The sequence below is a fragment of the Tupaia chinensis genome, unplaced genomic scaffold (genome assembly GCF_000334495.1).
Source record: "Tupaia chinensis unplaced genomic scaffold, TupChi_1.0 Scaffold000437_1, whole genome shotgun sequence".
In the NCBI taxonomy this organism is placed as follows: domain Eukaryota; kingdom Metazoa; phylum Chordata; class Mammalia; order Scandentia; family Tupaiidae; genus Tupaia; species Tupaia belangeri.
This window is the reverse complement of record NW_006159942.1, coordinates 4,037,736-4,054,716: the sequence shown is the minus strand read 5'-3', so window position 1 is coordinate 4,054,716 and position 16,981 is coordinate 4,037,736. Positions and strand designations below refer to the sequence as shown.

The 16,981-nt window shown below is 43.2% G+C and overlaps 1 protein-coding gene across 1 annotated transcript in view; it reads right to left on the bottom strand.

Annotated features, from left to right (window-relative positions):
• Positions 1-16,599, bottom strand: part of LOC102487581 (developmental pluripotency-associated protein 4-like) — a 24,250-nt gene extending 7,651 nt beyond the window's left edge. The window contains exons 1-7 of the mRNA XM_027774455.1: positions 16,579-16,599; positions 12,628-12,765; positions 6,589-6,739; positions 4,491-4,651; positions 4,357-4,407; positions 2,910-3,234; positions 1,905-2,103 (exon numbers count right to left, since the gene is read on the bottom strand). Coding sequence (XP_027630256.1) covers positions 1,905-2,103; positions 2,910-3,234; positions 4,357-4,407; positions 4,491-4,651; positions 6,589-6,739; positions 12,628-12,765; positions 16,579-16,599 — 1,046 coding nt within the window. The remainder of the gene's footprint in view (positions 1-1,904; positions 2,104-2,909; positions 3,235-4,356; positions 4,408-4,490; positions 4,652-6,588; positions 6,740-12,627; positions 12,766-16,578) is intronic.
• Positions 16,600-16,981: the final 382 nt, after the last annotated feature.

The following is a 16,981-nucleotide window of genomic DNA, read 5'->3' as shown; positions in this document are numbered from 1 at the left end:
TATCCCAGATCCAAAAAGTTCCAAAATCTAAAGCTTTTGGAGTACCAACCCGATGCCAAAAGAAGTTTCACCTGACCTTGTGTGATAAGTCAGTTAAAAGGCGTAAATAAAAAAATACTGTATTATATAAAACTATCTTCAGGCTATGCATATGGGGTATTTATTATTCTCTTTTAAAATTTGTTATGCTCACTAGAGAGAGAGAAAGAGGGAGCCTTGAGTGAGAAGGTAGGCCGCCGGGTCTGGAACTTGAACCATGGTCAGCCATGTAGGAGCCCAGCACCTTAACCACCACATCACCTGCTGGCCCCATGTATAAGTGTATGTAAAACATAAATAATGGGTTAGTAGGCAGCATGGTCATTAAGGCACTGAACATTCACATGGCTGACTGCAGTTCGAGTCCTGAACCTGGGAGTTTGACAATCACACCAGATGTGTGTGCATGTGTCCAAAACTTAGAGAATGGAAGAGAAGGGATTATGCTGTGGCCGTACTCCCTGGGTGATGATTTCTCACTTTCCCTCTCGCTGTCTTGTCTCTCTGGCAAGTACACATGCTCTATGGCAAAATAAACAAATAAACAAAAACCCTAAAATAAATAAATTGAGTGTTAGACTTGGATCCCAGCTCTAAGACACCTCAATTTGTATATGCAAATAGTTCAAAATCCCAAAACATTCAAAAATTAGAAACACTTCTGGTTTGAAGTATTTATGATAAGGGATACTCAACCTGTACTTGCAACTTTTACTTTGTCTTTTTCGTTAAAAAAAAAAAAAATTATTTGGACCAGCAGTTAGCATAATGGCTATGTCGCTGAACTCCCATGTAGTTGACTGCAGTTCAAGTCCCGGACCCGGTGGCTTAAACTCACACTGGGTGCATGTGCGCCCAAGATCCTTAGAGGAGAATGAAGAGAAGAGATTGTGGCGTAGCCATCCCTTCTGGGGGGTGATTTCTCACTTTCTATCTCTCTGTCTTTCTGGCAAGCGCATGTGCCCTAAAAAAGCGAAAACCTCTCAAAAGAAAAATTATTTATTTTTAATTTTGACCAGAGAAAGAAGGAAAGTGATAAAGCAAGCTGCCAGGTCCTGACTCGAACCATAGTCAACTGTGTGGGAGCCCAGTGCTTTAACCACACCACCGCCTGTCGGCCCCTTTTACTTTGTTTGAAGCTTTTACGGCCTTGGTGCTGTTTCCCACGTTGAAAATTAACCTTATCTTTCCCTTCCACCTAGCCAATTCTTCCCTCAACTTAAGAGACCTCCTCTTTGGGGGCCAGCAGGTATCATGAAGAGTAAAGTGGCTGGATCTAAATGGCCAGAATTGCTGGTTGGGCCCAGGACCTGACAGCTTGGAATCATGCTGGGCATGTGGTGTGTGCATTCCCAAAATCTCAAAGGACGGGAGTGTGATGTGGCCACTCCACTTGGAGGATGACTTCTCACTTTCCCTGTCTCTCTGTTTCTCATGGGCAGGCACACATGTTCTTTTAGCAAGTTAAGAGGGGAAAAAAAAAAAAAAAAGGAAACCAGAAGAAACTCCTCTTCTTCAATACTGATCATCACACAGTATCCTAGCTGTTAATATGCCAGTCATCCCCACTAGAGTAAAGGCTAATCAAAAGAAGGGGTTCTTTGGCTAGCAATTATTATTGCATGGTGCATCTGCCTTCAATATAGTGATCACACAAGGTCTGCTGTTGCAGAAATCTGTGCCCGTAGGTAGAAGTATAAACCCTGACATATAAATGCTTTTTCCTAGGGATTAATGTACCTGCCTAATAACTTTATTGAAACTCTTTAGTGATAATTTGTGCTTGAAATACACAGCTAATTAAGATTAATGTGTTTCCTCCCCTCTCCCTTTAGTTTATAGAAAAGCACCTGGTAATTAATTACCTTTGCACACATTTCGGGCACAACATATTGTCCTCCAGGTGTGGGGGTGGGAAACTGCAGGCCGGAAGTAGGAAGAGGGCACACACTCTCCCTTTTTGCTTCTCAGGAACCCAGGCTTGTCCAGCATGAAACTGCAGGTGAACCCAACCACCTTTGTTTGCAGGGAGACTTCTCCCATGGACCACACACCACCTGACACCTGGGGGAGGAGAGAGAAGTATGATCATGCGGGGACCTCAAGCTCCTGTTTGAGACTGTCATGACCTGATGCCCTTGAAGGCTATGACCTTTCAGAGCTGGCTCTCACATATGAACTCTGGAATTCTCATTTAACCAACCTCTCTACTCCAGCCAGCTCCCCTTATCAAAGGTATACAAAACAATCGCAGTTAGAACTTAAAAAGAAACCCCCCAAAATGCAATTGGAAGTAGTAAAAGTGGGTAGATGGCAGAAAAACTAACCCAGAATGGTCTAGGAAGACCTTCATGAACTATGTTCAGGGGTCTCAACCCTTAGCAGGCATTGTATTGTGCTAAGCAGTTTAGGCTTCCCTCTAATTCTTACATAGGTTATTATGACTAACCCATTTTACCATGAGCAAACTGTACTATCTTAAATGACTACTTAATGTCACTCACTTAATGATGCCAAAAGACTCAGGGCTCGAGCCCAGGTAGCTGATTTTAAACCATGCCTTTAAATTTCCTAAGGAAGGAAAAATAAATGAAGTCGAACAGATTGCCATCCCCTTCTGTTTCCTTCGGTGATTTGGAGCACTGGCTCTCGTAGCTTGCTCCCTGGACCAGCATCCTCACTACTGCCTGGGAAATGGCTAGAAATGCACTCTTCGAGCCCTGCCAGGCCCGAGTCAGATCAGTGGGCAGCGGTCCAGGAATCAGCAGCCCTTGGTCTAATTTTGAGGTATCCTAAAATTGATGAGAAGTTACTATCAATTAATTTAATTTCTTTACTAGACTAAAACAAGCTCTTCCTACTGGACTTACCATAGGCCTCTTGTGGGGATTCCACGGCCTCTGTTTCTGCTGACTCCATCTTCCCAGCCACAGATGCAATTCTGGCCCAGGAGGCCAGCACAGCCTCTGGGGCAGAGGTTGTCACCTCAATTGTATTAACTCCCTCGAGGAGAGCTGCAGACTCTTCGGGGTTAGAAAAAGCCTCTGCAGGTGGAGGAGCCACCTCTGGAAGATTAGTCCTTTCAGAAGACATCTCTTCCTGAGGACTTCCTGCAGATGCTTTCCCTCTGCCCATCTTTAATTTTTTTTGTAATGATGACTCAATCCTGGCCTCCTTTGCTGTGGTAGGAATATCCTATAAATAGGGTTATATAATAAAGTTAGTAATTAACATTTTAAGAAAATAAGTAATTAAAGATGAATGGGGCGCTCTTTGGGAGAATTCCACATAGGAAGGCTGTAGGTTCTGCCTGGCCTCCCTCAGGACTGGTATGTGCATGTGACACGGGCCTGGCTGAGGCTGGGGGAGATCATGGCATCAGGATGCTGTTGGGAGTGCTCGCTCACAGAAGAAAAGAAATCCCATCAGAAGTGTGGCCGTGGGGCCAGTACACGGTTTGATGGTTTAAGATGCCTGGATTCCCACACTGTCGACTGCAGTTCAGGACCGAGTACCACTTTCACTCTCCTCTCCCACGAGGACACACATGCACTCTTACGGCAAAAACCTTAAAAAATAAAGTGTGGCCTCAGGGGTTGGGGAGATGTGAGTCAAAGGGTACAAAATTGAGTGAAAAAGGAGAGAGAAGTTCAAGAGCTCTACTGTATAACATGATGACTTCAGCTAATGACACTGCCCTGTATTACTGAAAATGGCCCAGGGCAGATTTTTAACTGTTCTCGCCACAATAAATAAGTATGAGGTAATGCACATCGAATTTGCCATTCTACAATGTTTACACATACCACAAACAATACACGGTGCCTGATAAATTTACACACTTTTTAGTTGTCAATGAAAAATTCTTAAAAAGTACAGCCTCCTGGGACCAGCAGTTAGCGTAATGGCTATGTCGCTGGACTCCCACATAGTCGACCGCTGTTCGCGTCCCGGACCCGGTGGCTTAAAACTCACGCCAGGCGTGTGTGTGTGTGCGCGCCCATCCCCCCTGGGGGGGTGATGTCTCGCTTTCTGTCTCTTTGTCTCTCTCTGTCTGTCTGGCGAACGCACGCACCCTATAGCAAAAACCTCTCCGAAAAAAAGAGTACAGCCTCCTTTTTATTATTCTTTGCAGAGCTGGTGAAAAGTAAGGATAGGGTAATATTACTCTTTTACAGAATGAGGGATGGCAGGGGGGAAAAGGGCTAGATAGTTCTTCTCACTTTCTGATGCTAAAATACATAATCATATACATAAGAACCAAACCTTCCACTCTTCCTATTTTTCTTATCAAAAAAAAAAAAAAAAGTCGCTCACCTTCTGATTTGGATAAGCATAGGCACACAGTCTCCTATATGCATCTAATTTCTAAGACAAGAGAAAAATAAGTTAATAATGACAGCAAGGGCCTACCCTTCTTCTCAGCAGTGTCTCCCACCCTGGGCCCTGACCTGGCCTTTGGAGCTGATCTTTAATTGCTGGCACCAAGCCCGCAGGATGTCTCGGTGAAGCCGGTTGACTGGTGGCAGTTTAGAGGGCAATGGGGGAATTGGTATCTTATTCTGAGGCTGTAGGCTGTCATTGCTTTGTGCCTTCTCCTTTGGACAGGAAGCTGCAAACAGAATAGAATAATTACAGAATTTCAAGAGTACATAACTTTGGGAACCAGCAGTTAGCGTAATGGCTATGTCGCTGGACTCCCACGTAGTCGACTGTGGTTCGCGTCCTGGACCCGGTGGCTTAGAACTCACGCCGGGCACGTGTGCGTGCGTGCCCAAGATCCCGAAAGGAGAATGGAGGAGAAGAGATTGCGGCATGACCATCCCCCCTGGGGGGTGATTTCTCGCTTTCTGTCTCTATGTCTCTCTCTGTCTGTCTGGCGAGCGCACGCGCCCTATAGGTAAAACCTCTCCAAAAAAAAAAAAAAGAGTACATAACTTTTAGTTCTGGAAGTTCAATCACCCATCAAATGATTTGCTGCAAATCACACCTTTTCCAAGGAACAGAACCTCATACCTAGGACTAGATCATTCTAAATCCCAGCTTTAAAACTCCTAAAACTCCTAAACTTCCTAAAACTCCTCTCTATTCACCTGCTCCAATGTGAGAATCCACAGAAAGAAGGTGGTTGCACTAGAGACTGTACTTTTATCCCAGGGAATAACAGACACCTCACACTTGAGATCATAAATATTCAGCAGTGCCTTATCTAGCCACAGAATAAAAATAAGTACCTGACAATGCTACACACACAACCATGAACACCCACCACTCTGCCAGCCCACCTGTCAGGGCAGCACCCATTCTCCTTGGCTCTGCAGTGGTTCTAATCCTACTGCACCTCACATTCACAATTCCTATTCATTAAAGACTTCTAGAACAGGGGTCTAGAAGTCTTTAATGGTGACATGGCGGTTAAGGCACTGGACTCCCACATGGCTGGCCCTAGTTTGAGCCCTGGACCTGGCGACTTGCTTTATCTCTTTTTCTTTCTCTGGTGAGCACATATGCCCTACAGCAAATTAAAAAGATTAAGAACCATAAAATTAAATATTAGGTTGTCAGAAAATCATGATGCAAACAAAGAAAAAAAAAGTCAAGATGCAATTTTACATAGAAAAGCAGAAAAAAAATATGTCATGACTTTTCCACCAAGCCAATAAACAATTCTTTTTTTTAAAAAAAAGATTTTATTTAACTTTACTTATTTAAATTTGACCAGAGAGGGACACAGTAGGGAGAAGGTAGAGTGAGAAAGCAAGCCACCAGGTTCAGGACTTGAACCATGGTCAGTCATGTGGGAGTCCAGTGCCCTTTGCCACCTGCCACCCCCCACCCCAATAATTCTTAAAAAAAAAGAAAAAAAGTAGACTTCCAGAACATCTCCAGGATAGACCAGATTGTAGAGCCGTGAACAATTACCATCACTAGCACTTACAGAATACATATTACTCATCAGGCATAGTGTAGGTGGTTTTATATAATTATTCTATTTCTGACCCACTATCTACCCCACACCAAATTTATCAAAGTAGATAGTCCTCATTTTAAAAATTATTTATTTAATGCTATTTGTTGTTATTATTATTATTTTGACCAGAGAGAAACAGAGAAAGGGAAAGCAAGAAAGCAAGCTGCCAGGACTGGGACTCGAACTGGGCTCAATCATGTGGGAATCCCTTAACTACCACACCACCTACCAGCCTCACTTATTAGGAAATGGTGTTTCAAAGTCGAGACTTCCAATTTACAACTATCTGTCTCCAAATCATGGCGCATTGAGATCTTTAACTCCAAACAGCAATTGAAGCAAAATAATTATCAGAACCAAATATGCTGTAGGAATTTGCAGACAAGAAAGGGTTAATTTGTAGCAGAGGTGACCAAAATAAGTCTTCAAGGAGGTATGGTTTTTAACTAAGCTTTGGAGAAAGTGCAGGATTGCAGGACACAGGGTAGACATTTTTCCCCTACTATTACCGCTTCAGAAAAATTTCTCTGGCTTCGCAGACCTGAGAAAGTAAAATGTGAGGATTCGTAGTCTTTTACCTTGGTCATCCTTTGCAGACTTTTTTCGTTTTTTCCCCTTTGCTGAGGTTGCCAATAGACCTGTAGATGTGCTTGGTTGACTGGAAGCCCACTGCTGCTCTTCAGTTTCAGACCCTTGTTCACACTTAGAATTTCCATACTCTTCCCTTGACTTGGGAGAAAGAAACCAGTCAGTTATTTCTCTGGTGTCTGAACCACCATCCAGGCCACCTGCCTTAACTTAACTCACACCAGCACCGAGACAGGCCCTGAAGCCTGCTGGCAAGTGTGTGGGTTATGCTCTGGTATCATCTAACACCCAGTTCCATTTGTAAGACGGGGAGGTAAGGTTGGAGAACTGGAAGAAAGCCGGTTTGAAAGTACAATAAAGGACAGGAAATATACACACCAAGTAGAGAAAGCAGGCTCTGCACTGGGAGAAGCCGCCCTTCTATCACCCACTATACCCACCACTCTCACCTGGAAGTTTGTTTTGATTCTCTTATTTTTTTAAAGAATTATTTAATTTTATTCACTTTCATTATTTTAACTAAAAAAAAAAAATTTTTTTTGGATGTTGACCAGAGAGAGAAGGAAAGTGAGAAAGCAACTTGCCAGGTTCGAGACTGGAACCACAATCAGCATTATTTTAACAAAAAAAAATTTTTTTTTTTGATGTTGACCAGAGAGAGAAGTAAAGTGAGAAAGCAAGCTGCCAGGTTCGAGACTCGAACCACAATCAGCTGCGTGAGAGTCCAGCTGTCTTAAACACACCACCTGCTGGCCCCCGATTCTTTTATTCTTGACCCCTTCTGTGTAAGTTATTTTCTTACATTGTTGCCAGAGGGATGCTATGAAAACTTTACATCTCCTCAGTGGTTTACACTGCTGTTAGTGCGAAGTTAAAGCGTAAGCCGCCAGCCTCCTCTCCCCCACAGCCTCATCTCAAGCAGCTCCCCAACGCCCTAGCTGCAGTCACAGGATTCCTTTCCTTTCCAAAGTAGTTCTCCGACCAGAAGTGACATTCCCCAGCCCCACCCCCTTGTATTTACATTTTAAATCTTACAACCCCGTTCAAGACTACTTCAAGCTTATTTGGCTGACAACCCTTTCCAGTCCTTCCAGACTAAATCTACCACACCTTGCCTCCTCCTACCACTTATCAATTCCAATTCCGCATGTGATTGTGTGATCTGTTCGGTGGCTGCTACTCCACTAGACTGTGAGTCCCACAGGTTAGAATTTCCTGAAGCACTCAATAAATACTGTTCAAGTGAATGAAAAGAAACTAGGGTCAAAGTCGTTCAAAGTAAAGAAACTAATGTCTGTTGAGCCTCTAACTGATACCAGGTATTGGGGTCTTTTATTCCTTCTTTAAAAAAATTTATCATTTATTTATTTATTTATGTATGTATTTAAGTTTTGATCAGAGATGGTCTGAGTGAGAGTGAGAAAGCAAGCAGCCAGGTCAGGATCTCAGACCTGCTGTAGGTCAGGCGGGAGGGCCCTGTGGGAGTCCAGTGCCCTTAACCACATCACCTGCCAGCCCCAGGGGTCCTTTCTTCTTGCCTTTTTTTTTTTTTGTCCTTTTTTTTTGCCTTTTTTTTTTTTTTTAAGAGTTTTTTTTTTTTTTTTTTGGTTTTGTTTTTGCCTCAAGGCGGGAGAGCTCCCTGGGAGAGACAAAGACAGAGACAGGGAGAAATTACCCTCTAGGAGAGATGGCCAAGTCACAATTCCTTCTCAACCCCATTCTCCTCCCAGAATTTTTGGCACTGAGGTACGCACACATGCCCAGTGTGACTTTCAAGTCACCAGGTCCAGGACAAGAACTGTCCCGACCATGTGGGCAACCCCTGATGTAACTGCTATGCCATCTCCTGGTCTCCTTTACTTTTTTTAAAGACAGGGTCTCATTGCTGTGCTTTTCTTGCCTCAGCTTCCCAAAGCAAGGGAACTCCCGGATTACCATGGCATGTTACCACACCCCGCCTCCCAGGCATTGGCTTTGACAGGCTCCTTACTTCCATTCATTCAGTTCACCAGCAACACGGTTCATTACTTTATTTTCAGACACAGAAGCTGAGGCTTGCGGTTACACAAAGAAGGGCAAGAAGGTTAAGGGACATAAATCCTAGGTCGATTTGCTCCCAACTTTACACCCTTTTACTATCACCCTCCAGGTAGGAGTACTGAGTAAATTAACATTTGTATGACCCTTTTACATATCTATAGCAGTTTTACATTTGTATTCACATTTTACATTTGCATGACTCTTGACACAAGCACTCACTCTTCAACCTCACAAAAGTCTTAAAACTGCAAAGTGCAAAAAATATCTGTTTCTAGGGAAGAGCTCCTGAAGGGCTCAGGTGTCCAGTCTCCCTCCTCCGCTGTTCCCGCCTCTGGCACAAGTCCCCACCTCCCTCTCCCTTAGGTTTGTCCCTCTCTCTTGTCAGCGTCTCCGGCTTCGCATCACCCTCGGTCCTAAGGACCTTGGGAAAGGGAGTCCAGTTCAGACCCAGGACCTCGGGTTTAAGGTCTGCACCTAAAGGGAATTAAGGGCTTTCGTCCTCTCCCAAACTGGGGCCAGTTACCTCTCCTAAACGCCTCCACACCTCCTCCTTTTCGCTTTACCATTTCCCTCCAGCCCCATTCTTGCCTCTTCTTCCTGATACGATAAAGTATCTCCTCGAAATCAACACAGGAAATCCCATTTCTTAATTGTCTTCGCACCGACCGATTGCACCGTGAGCGGCAATCACGTCTAAGACTTTACATCTTTTTTTAAGAAAAAGAGGAAAATCTAAGGCACCTTCTTTTCTTCTCGAAAGATCACGTGTGTTTGGGAGAGAAAGAAACAGAGGAGACCCACGGAGACAGAGTTAAAGAACCCCACTTAAACTGCGTTTACCTCCTTGCCTCTTGCATGCTCCATACTCTCAACGTAGATAGGGCTGATAAAGGAAAGATTCTTCTCACTTGCCAACCGGCCCGTGGCCCTCGACGGCTTTGGAAAGTCTCCTCCCACTTCCTGCCGACCAAAGGCCTCTTCCTTCCTTCTCCCCTCCTCTCCTCTCCCTCCCCCACACCTTGCCAATGCTCTCGGTGTGCACTTCCCTATCCATGAAGTGGCATTCTTTTCCGTGAACTTTTAGTATAATGGTCCAAGGTGTGGTTCGGAGACGTGGGGATGTTAAAAACTCCTTCAGGATAATTATTTTGGGTAAACAGAAGTGCTAGAGACTTCTGAACAGGTGTGAGTTGATTTACTGTCGCAGCTTGTGGACACAAGAACTCCGGCCCCACCAGCTGCGGGTAGAGAGCTGAACCCTTTTCTTGTACATTTCATTTCTCAAATAAGTTCCTCAATTAAAACTCCAGCGTCCCAGCGATACTCATGATAACACGCGCCTTTTCGCCTGCCAATATAGTTTTTTTGTTTGTTTAAAGAATTACTTATTTAATTCCGTTTGCCATTATTTTTGAATTTAGCCAGAGAGAGAGGAAGGGAAAGGAAGAAAGCAAGTCGCCAGGTCTGGGATTCGAACTGCGGGCAGCCATGTAGGAATCCAGCGCCCTTGCCGACCCCAATAGTATCTGTTATGTACCAAATTACAGGTTTAAAGTTCAGTCATTATGGTTTCTCATTTAGGTGACCGAAGTTGATATAAAATTTTACTGGTAATTTATCCAATAGCACCCTAAGTTAGCTCCTAACTTACTGATTTCCAAACATGTGCAGAATTCTTTCCTCAAGAATAGTTTGGAGAGGGACCAGCAGTTGGCCTAGTGGCTGTGTCGCTGGACTACCATGTAGTCGACAGCGGTTTGAGTACCAGACCTGGTGGCTTAAGCTCACATCAGGCGCGTGTGCGTGGGTGTCCAAGGTCCCAAGAGGAGAATGGAGAAGAAGGAATTGTGGGGTGTCCATCCCCTCTGGGGGGTAATTTCTCGCTTTCTGTCTCTGTCTCTCTCTTTCTGGAGAGCGCACATGCCCTAAAGCAAAAACCTCTCCAAATAAATAAATAAATAATAGTTTGGAGACTAGCAGGTGATGTAGTGGTTGGAGTGTTGGACTCCACCATGGTTGGAATCCAGACTGGGCAACTTGAGAATCATGAGGGGACCCTGTGCCAATGTGCCCAGAGTCCTAAGAGGAGAATGGAGGAGAAGGGGTTGCAGTATGGCCATCCCTCATGGGACGTGATTTCTCACTTTCATTCTCTCTCTGTCTCTGTCTTTCTCTTTAGTGAGTGCAGGTGACCTTTGACCAAAAACAGAAAAAAAAGAATAGTATGAAAAATCTTTCCTCCGGTTACTCCTTCCTGTCAAGGTGCCAGAGATCAGAGGTTTGAATACATTTCCCAAGTTAAGTGGTGGTTGTGGGATCCAAACCTTTGTCAGGTTACAGAGTCTGTTTTGCTCTTTTGATTGTTTTGGGGTTTTCCCTATAGCTTATTGCTTGTCCAAAAATGATGAATAAGAGATGATCCTTACCCTGAATGATTATGATAATCTGCTCACAGAGCTATATGGACCAAGGAACTAAATGAATGGGACCCAGGAGTTGCGAAGGAAAATGCAGATTGGGACAAGTGTTATAGCTCTAAAAATGGAAGCTAGGCATTTATTGTAGAATTGATTTCCTTTGGGAGGTCATATCAGGGCTTTGGTTTATCCATTCTTCTCCACTGTCCTTACATAATCACCAGTTCAGTCTTACTAGCTAAGGTTTGCATATCAGGTCATGACCGAATCATCTTTCTCTGTGTAGTTGGGGCTAACATGGCTGTGTTCTGAATCAAGTACAAACTAAGGCACCCAGGTAACTAATCCTGGCAAGCTACAAACTGTAATAAAGAGGTGGAGTTTGGGTGGAGATTATGAGTTACAAATTCTTAGGTCCACTACCTATTTTAGGAGGACAATTCTAAAAGAACCACACCCATCATTTTAAAAAGTGAGGTAGTGGCACCAACAGATGGCATAATGGTTACATTGCTGGACTCCGACGTAGTCAACCGTGGTTAGAGTCCTGGACGCAGCGGCTTGAAACTCATGTCAGGTGTGTACATGCCTGAAATCCCGAGAGGAGGATGGAGAAGAATGGATTGTGGCATGGCCATGCCTTCCGGGGAGTGACTCCTTCCGTTCAGTCTCTGTTTCACTCTTTCTGGCAAGTGCAAGCATCCTATAGCAAAATACTCTGTAAAATTAAATTAAAAAAGGTAACCTTGTTTCCTATAGATAAAATGGATTCATATCATTAAATTTAAAATGTTTGATAGTAACTGGAAATAATTTTACCAAGTTTTGAACTAAGCAAAATGCCAAATACTGTACATTTTGTTGGACTTGTTGGAATTGAGTTCGTTTACAAGCAATCTTAGGCAAAGTAAGATGTGCTTGTGCTTTTTTTTCCTTAAACATAAAAAAGAATAATCGTGGGGCCAACAAGGATGTGATGATTAAGGTGCTGGACTCTAACATGGCTGAACTTGGTTCAAGTCCAGGACCTGGTGGTTTGCTTTTGACTTTTTCTCTCTTTCTCACTCTCTCTGTCTCTCTGTAGGGAGTACATGTGCCCTATAGCAAATTAAAAAATAACAATAAATAAAACTAAATAAATAATTCTAAAAAATTAGAAATAAATGTTCGTTTATTTATTTATTTATTTATTTTCATATGGTGCATGTGCTCATAAGACAGCAACATCAAAAAAGAGGGAAAGTGAGAAATCACCCCCCAGAGGGGATGGCCATGCCACAATCCCCTCTTCTTTATTCTCTTCTGGGGATTCTGGGTATGCATGTACACACACTCAGCATGTTCCTTAAGCCGCCAGGTCAGGGACTCAAACCATGCAGTCGGCCATCCTTCAAACCATGCATCCAGCCACCTTCACCAGCACACCCCTGGCTGGGACATACTGAGTTTCTTTTGAAAATAACTGAGGCTTTTGTTTGTTTGTTTAGTTTTTGCTATAGGGCGTAAATTCTCACCAAAGACAGAGAGAAAGTGAGAAGTCACCCCCCCTCCCCCCAAGGGGCAGGGCCTTACTGCGATCCCTTCCCCTCCAGTCTCCTCTTGGGATTTTTGCTGGATGCACAAGTGCCTAGAGTAATTTCCAAGCAACAGAACAAGGTGAATTAGGAGGCGACTGTAGCCTCTGTAGGCGTCAGCTTCGGTGCAGGCTGACTGAGCATAGACACCAAAGCCAAGCTGGATTTGAACTCCAACTCTCCGTTATTATCTGATCTGGGCAAGTGATCTAAAACCTTTAGGCATCTCCATTTCCTCACTTGTAAAATGAGGGTGATGAAAACAACAGCCCAGATTCAAAGGATGGTGAATATATTCTGAGAAAACAGTATCTGGCAGGGCACAGGCCGGGTCAGGGTCACATGTTCTTTTATAGTGCTGAAGAGGAATACAGCTTTGAGACATGTGGGTTAGTCCTGCCATGTTATTATTTTCTATTTTTAATTTTTTTTTATATTTGTGTATTTTCTAAGAAGAGTTTTAATTGAATAAATGAGCTGTGTTAATGAGACCATTAGTTTACCTGGAGGCAACTAATCTTCCAAAGTCATTAATCTGCATTTATAGGGGACAAAGTGGGATTGTATCACACGGAACCACCAATTCATATTTGATGGAATGGAGACATTTGATAGGAGGTATGTCTGCAGAGGTCTGTTGGAGCACTCATCTGAATTTTCTGTGCTGTAGAGTCCTAGAAGCACTGGGTCAAAGGCTAAGCTCATTTAAAATTTTTATATGGCTCAATTCATATTCAGAATGATTTTACCAATTCATAATAGTGTATGAGAACACCTCTTTCTCCATATCTATGAAACTGGTATTTTAACAAGTGCATCAGAACTTGACACACCTAATTTATAGCATTCTACCTTTTGGTATCTCCAATAATGGGAATCATTGCTCTTTTAGGGGTTATTTTACCTTAGGAAGCAGATGAGTCATTTTGAATTACATTTAGAGTTGGGTAGGCTATCGGATTAGTTAACAACTTTGGTTATAAGAGGAAAAAGTTTGAGGTATGAGAGGGCCTTCGAAATTTCCAGGGAAAATGGGTATTATGAACAGCTGCGCATAAATCTCAAATATATTTTGCACTAAGATAAACTTGTATTTTAATTCTATAATATTTTCCATTAACTTTATGAATCTTCTCATAGATAGTAGCGCTAATATCGTAACTCCCCCCCAAAAAATACCTGTTTTTCACATTTACAAACTTTTTTCCTCTCTATTTCACTCTTTCACTTTCTTAACCCCTCCTTCCATTACATTTTTAGGTACTAGTAGAAAAACGTGGTTCTGGGACTAAGAGATGGTGTGGAGGTTGAGATATTTGGCCTTTGCACGGCTGACTTTGTGATTCAAGTCCCAGACCTGAAGGCTTGAAAATCATGCTTTGTGTGTGTGTGCATGTGTGCCCAAAATCCTGAGAGGAAAATGGAGAAGAAAGGATTTGGGGGGGGCTGGCAGGTGGTATCGTGGTTACAAGTGCTAGACTCCCAGGGAACCAGCAGTTAGCGTAATGGCTATGTCGCTGGACTCCCACGTAGTTGACTGTGGTTCGCGTCCTGGACCCGGTGGCTTAAAACTCATGCCGGGTGCGTGTGCGTGCATGCCCAAGATCCCGAGAGGAGAATGGAGGAGAAGGGATTGCAGTGTGACCATCCCCCCTGGGGGGTGATTTCTTGCTTTCTGTCTCTATGTCTCTCTCTGTCTGTCTGGCGAGCGCACGCACCCTATAGCAAAAACCTCTCCCAAAAAAAAAACAAAAACAAAAAACAAACAAACAAAAAACCAAGTGCTAGACTCCCACATGGCCGACAGCAGTTCTAGTTCTGGACCTGGTGGCTTGCTTTCTCACTTTCCTTCTCTCTTTTTCTCTTGCTCTCACCCTGTCCCTTTCGGGTCAAAATAAAATGAATGAATGAATGAATGAATGAATGAATAAATAAATACATAAATAAATAAATAAAGTGAAATTTAAAAAAAAAAGAAAAGCTTGCAGAAGGTCATTCTCCCTAGGGTATGATTTTTCACTTTCTTTTTGGCAAGTGTATGCACCCTATAGCAAACCAAAGGAAACAAAACAAAACGAAACAAAAAGAGTTCTAGGACCAGCAGTTAGTGTAATGGCTATGTTGCTGGACTCGCACATAGTCGACTGCAGTTCGAGTCCCAGAGCCGGTGGCTTAAACTCATGCTGGGTGCGTGTGCGTGCATGCCCAAGATCCCAAGAGGAGAGTGGAAGAGAAGGGATTGAGGCGTGGACAATTCCCCCCCCCTGGGGGGGTGATTTCTTGCTTTCTGTCTCTGTCTCTCTCTGTCTGTGTGGTGATCTCATGTGCCCTATAGCAAAAACCTCTCCAAAAAAAAAAAAATAGAGTTCTGGTCATTAATTACCTCACAGTAAGAAGTGTTCCAAAAATATGAACAAACTTACTGTCATTGAATCAAATACCTGGCTTCCTTAGGTATCCACCTCAAGAACCAGGTACCCTAACCAGGGCAGATGTACTATGAAACTAATGAAGTTTAAGTTTCATGTCCTTTGTACTGGCTCAGGACAAGGTCCTGTCAGCGAACCGGCAACTTTGCATTCAAAATTTCATTCCATTTCTTTTTCTTCTTTCTTTCTCTTTTAGGTTTTTGCCATAGGGCATATACGCTGGCCTGAGAGAGAGAGGGAGAGAGAGAAACCACCCCCCGACCCCTGGGGAGGGGGATGGCTATGCCTCAATCCCTTCTCCTCCATTCTCCTCTTGGGATTTTGGGCTCACATGTGACTATGATTTTCAAGCTGCTGGATCTGGAAATCTGAATTCAGTGCCTTAACCTCTGCACCGCCTGCTGGCTCCTCATTATTTTTCTTTAAGAGGGACCTTCAAAATTGTATCAGTTTCAGGCATTACAGATCTGCCTGAATGATAATGCCCAAATACTGAAATGTTTATTTAAAGCAGTAAGTGTCCGGGGCCAGCAGGTGGTATGGTGGTTAAAGTGCTGGACTCCCAGGTGGTCAACCACGGACGGAAGGCTTACTTTCCTACTTTCTCTTTCTCTCTGTCTCTTTCTTGTCAAAATAAACAAAAAATAATGAGAATAAATGAAATGAAACAATTATTTTAAAAAACTAGTGTTTTGGGCTGTTCTGTGACCTAGTGCTTAAGGGAACTGGATACCACATGGCTGATCACTTGTTTCAAATCCTGGCTGCAGAGACTTGAAAACCGTCAGGTGCATATGTGTGCGTGCCCCAAATGCTGGCACCATGAAGGAATAGAGAAGAGGGATTTCAGCATGGTCATTCTCCACCAGAGAAACCACAACCTTAACAACCACTGAGGCAGTCTGTGTCCCTAGTTTATTTCAAAGATATTACTTAGGACAGCTTCATATGCTTTTCTGAAGCCAAGATAAATTACATCAGTACTCCAGGATATTGGTCACTGCTGTAGTGGATATTGGTAAGTTTACCAAAGTGTGTTCTTTACCAAACCTGTTGATAGTGCCTGAAGATTGATTAGTGAGGATTTCCTAAGTTATTTGCTATTGATACATTTCTGAGGAAGAGAGACCACAGACCCTAAAGAATCAATTTCAGTGGAAAATGGCCTGATTCTATAGTAGCATTTGTAATCATGAGAACTCACCAGAATATTACGACTTACTTTGAAGCCAAGGAAGAGCACAGTGACTTAGACATGGTGTAGTGACTGAGGTCACTCCTTTAGCTTTTGTGTCAGAATTCTTACCTCTTGGAGTCAGCAGGTGACGTGGTTAAAGGTGCTGGACTCCCACATAGCCGATTGCGATTCAAGTCCTAGACCTGGCTGTTTGCTTTCTCGCTTTCCCTCTCTCGCTGTCTCTCTCACTCTGTCCATCTCTGGAAAAATAAAATAAAATAAATAAAATTAAACATAAAATAAAATAAAGTTAAATAAAGTAACCATTAAAAAAAATTCTTACCTTCTCGTCCTCATTACCCATTGTGTCCTGTTGGTCTACCATCTAATTGTTTCTCAGTGCTTATTCTTCATTTTCCTCATTCCAACCACTGTCTTCATTCAGGATTGCATTTCTTCTCATCTGCATCACTGACAGAGTGTGCTTCCTGGTGTTCTGGCCTTCAGGTTTTGTTCTTTTAAGCCGTCCTCCGCAAGCCCAGTTATGTAAGGCTGTGCTGTCCCTCTGACATGATGGTGCCTTCTGGAGTCCTCTCGCCTCTAGCTTTCCGGTCACTCAGGGAATAGAAAACATGAGTATCTGACGTCTTTTCCCATAGATAGCAATTCCAAGATATTTAGGAGGGACAGTTTATCAAAGCAGGCTAATTTAATTCTGCAGAATGTTTGCAATTTTGTTCAAAAGA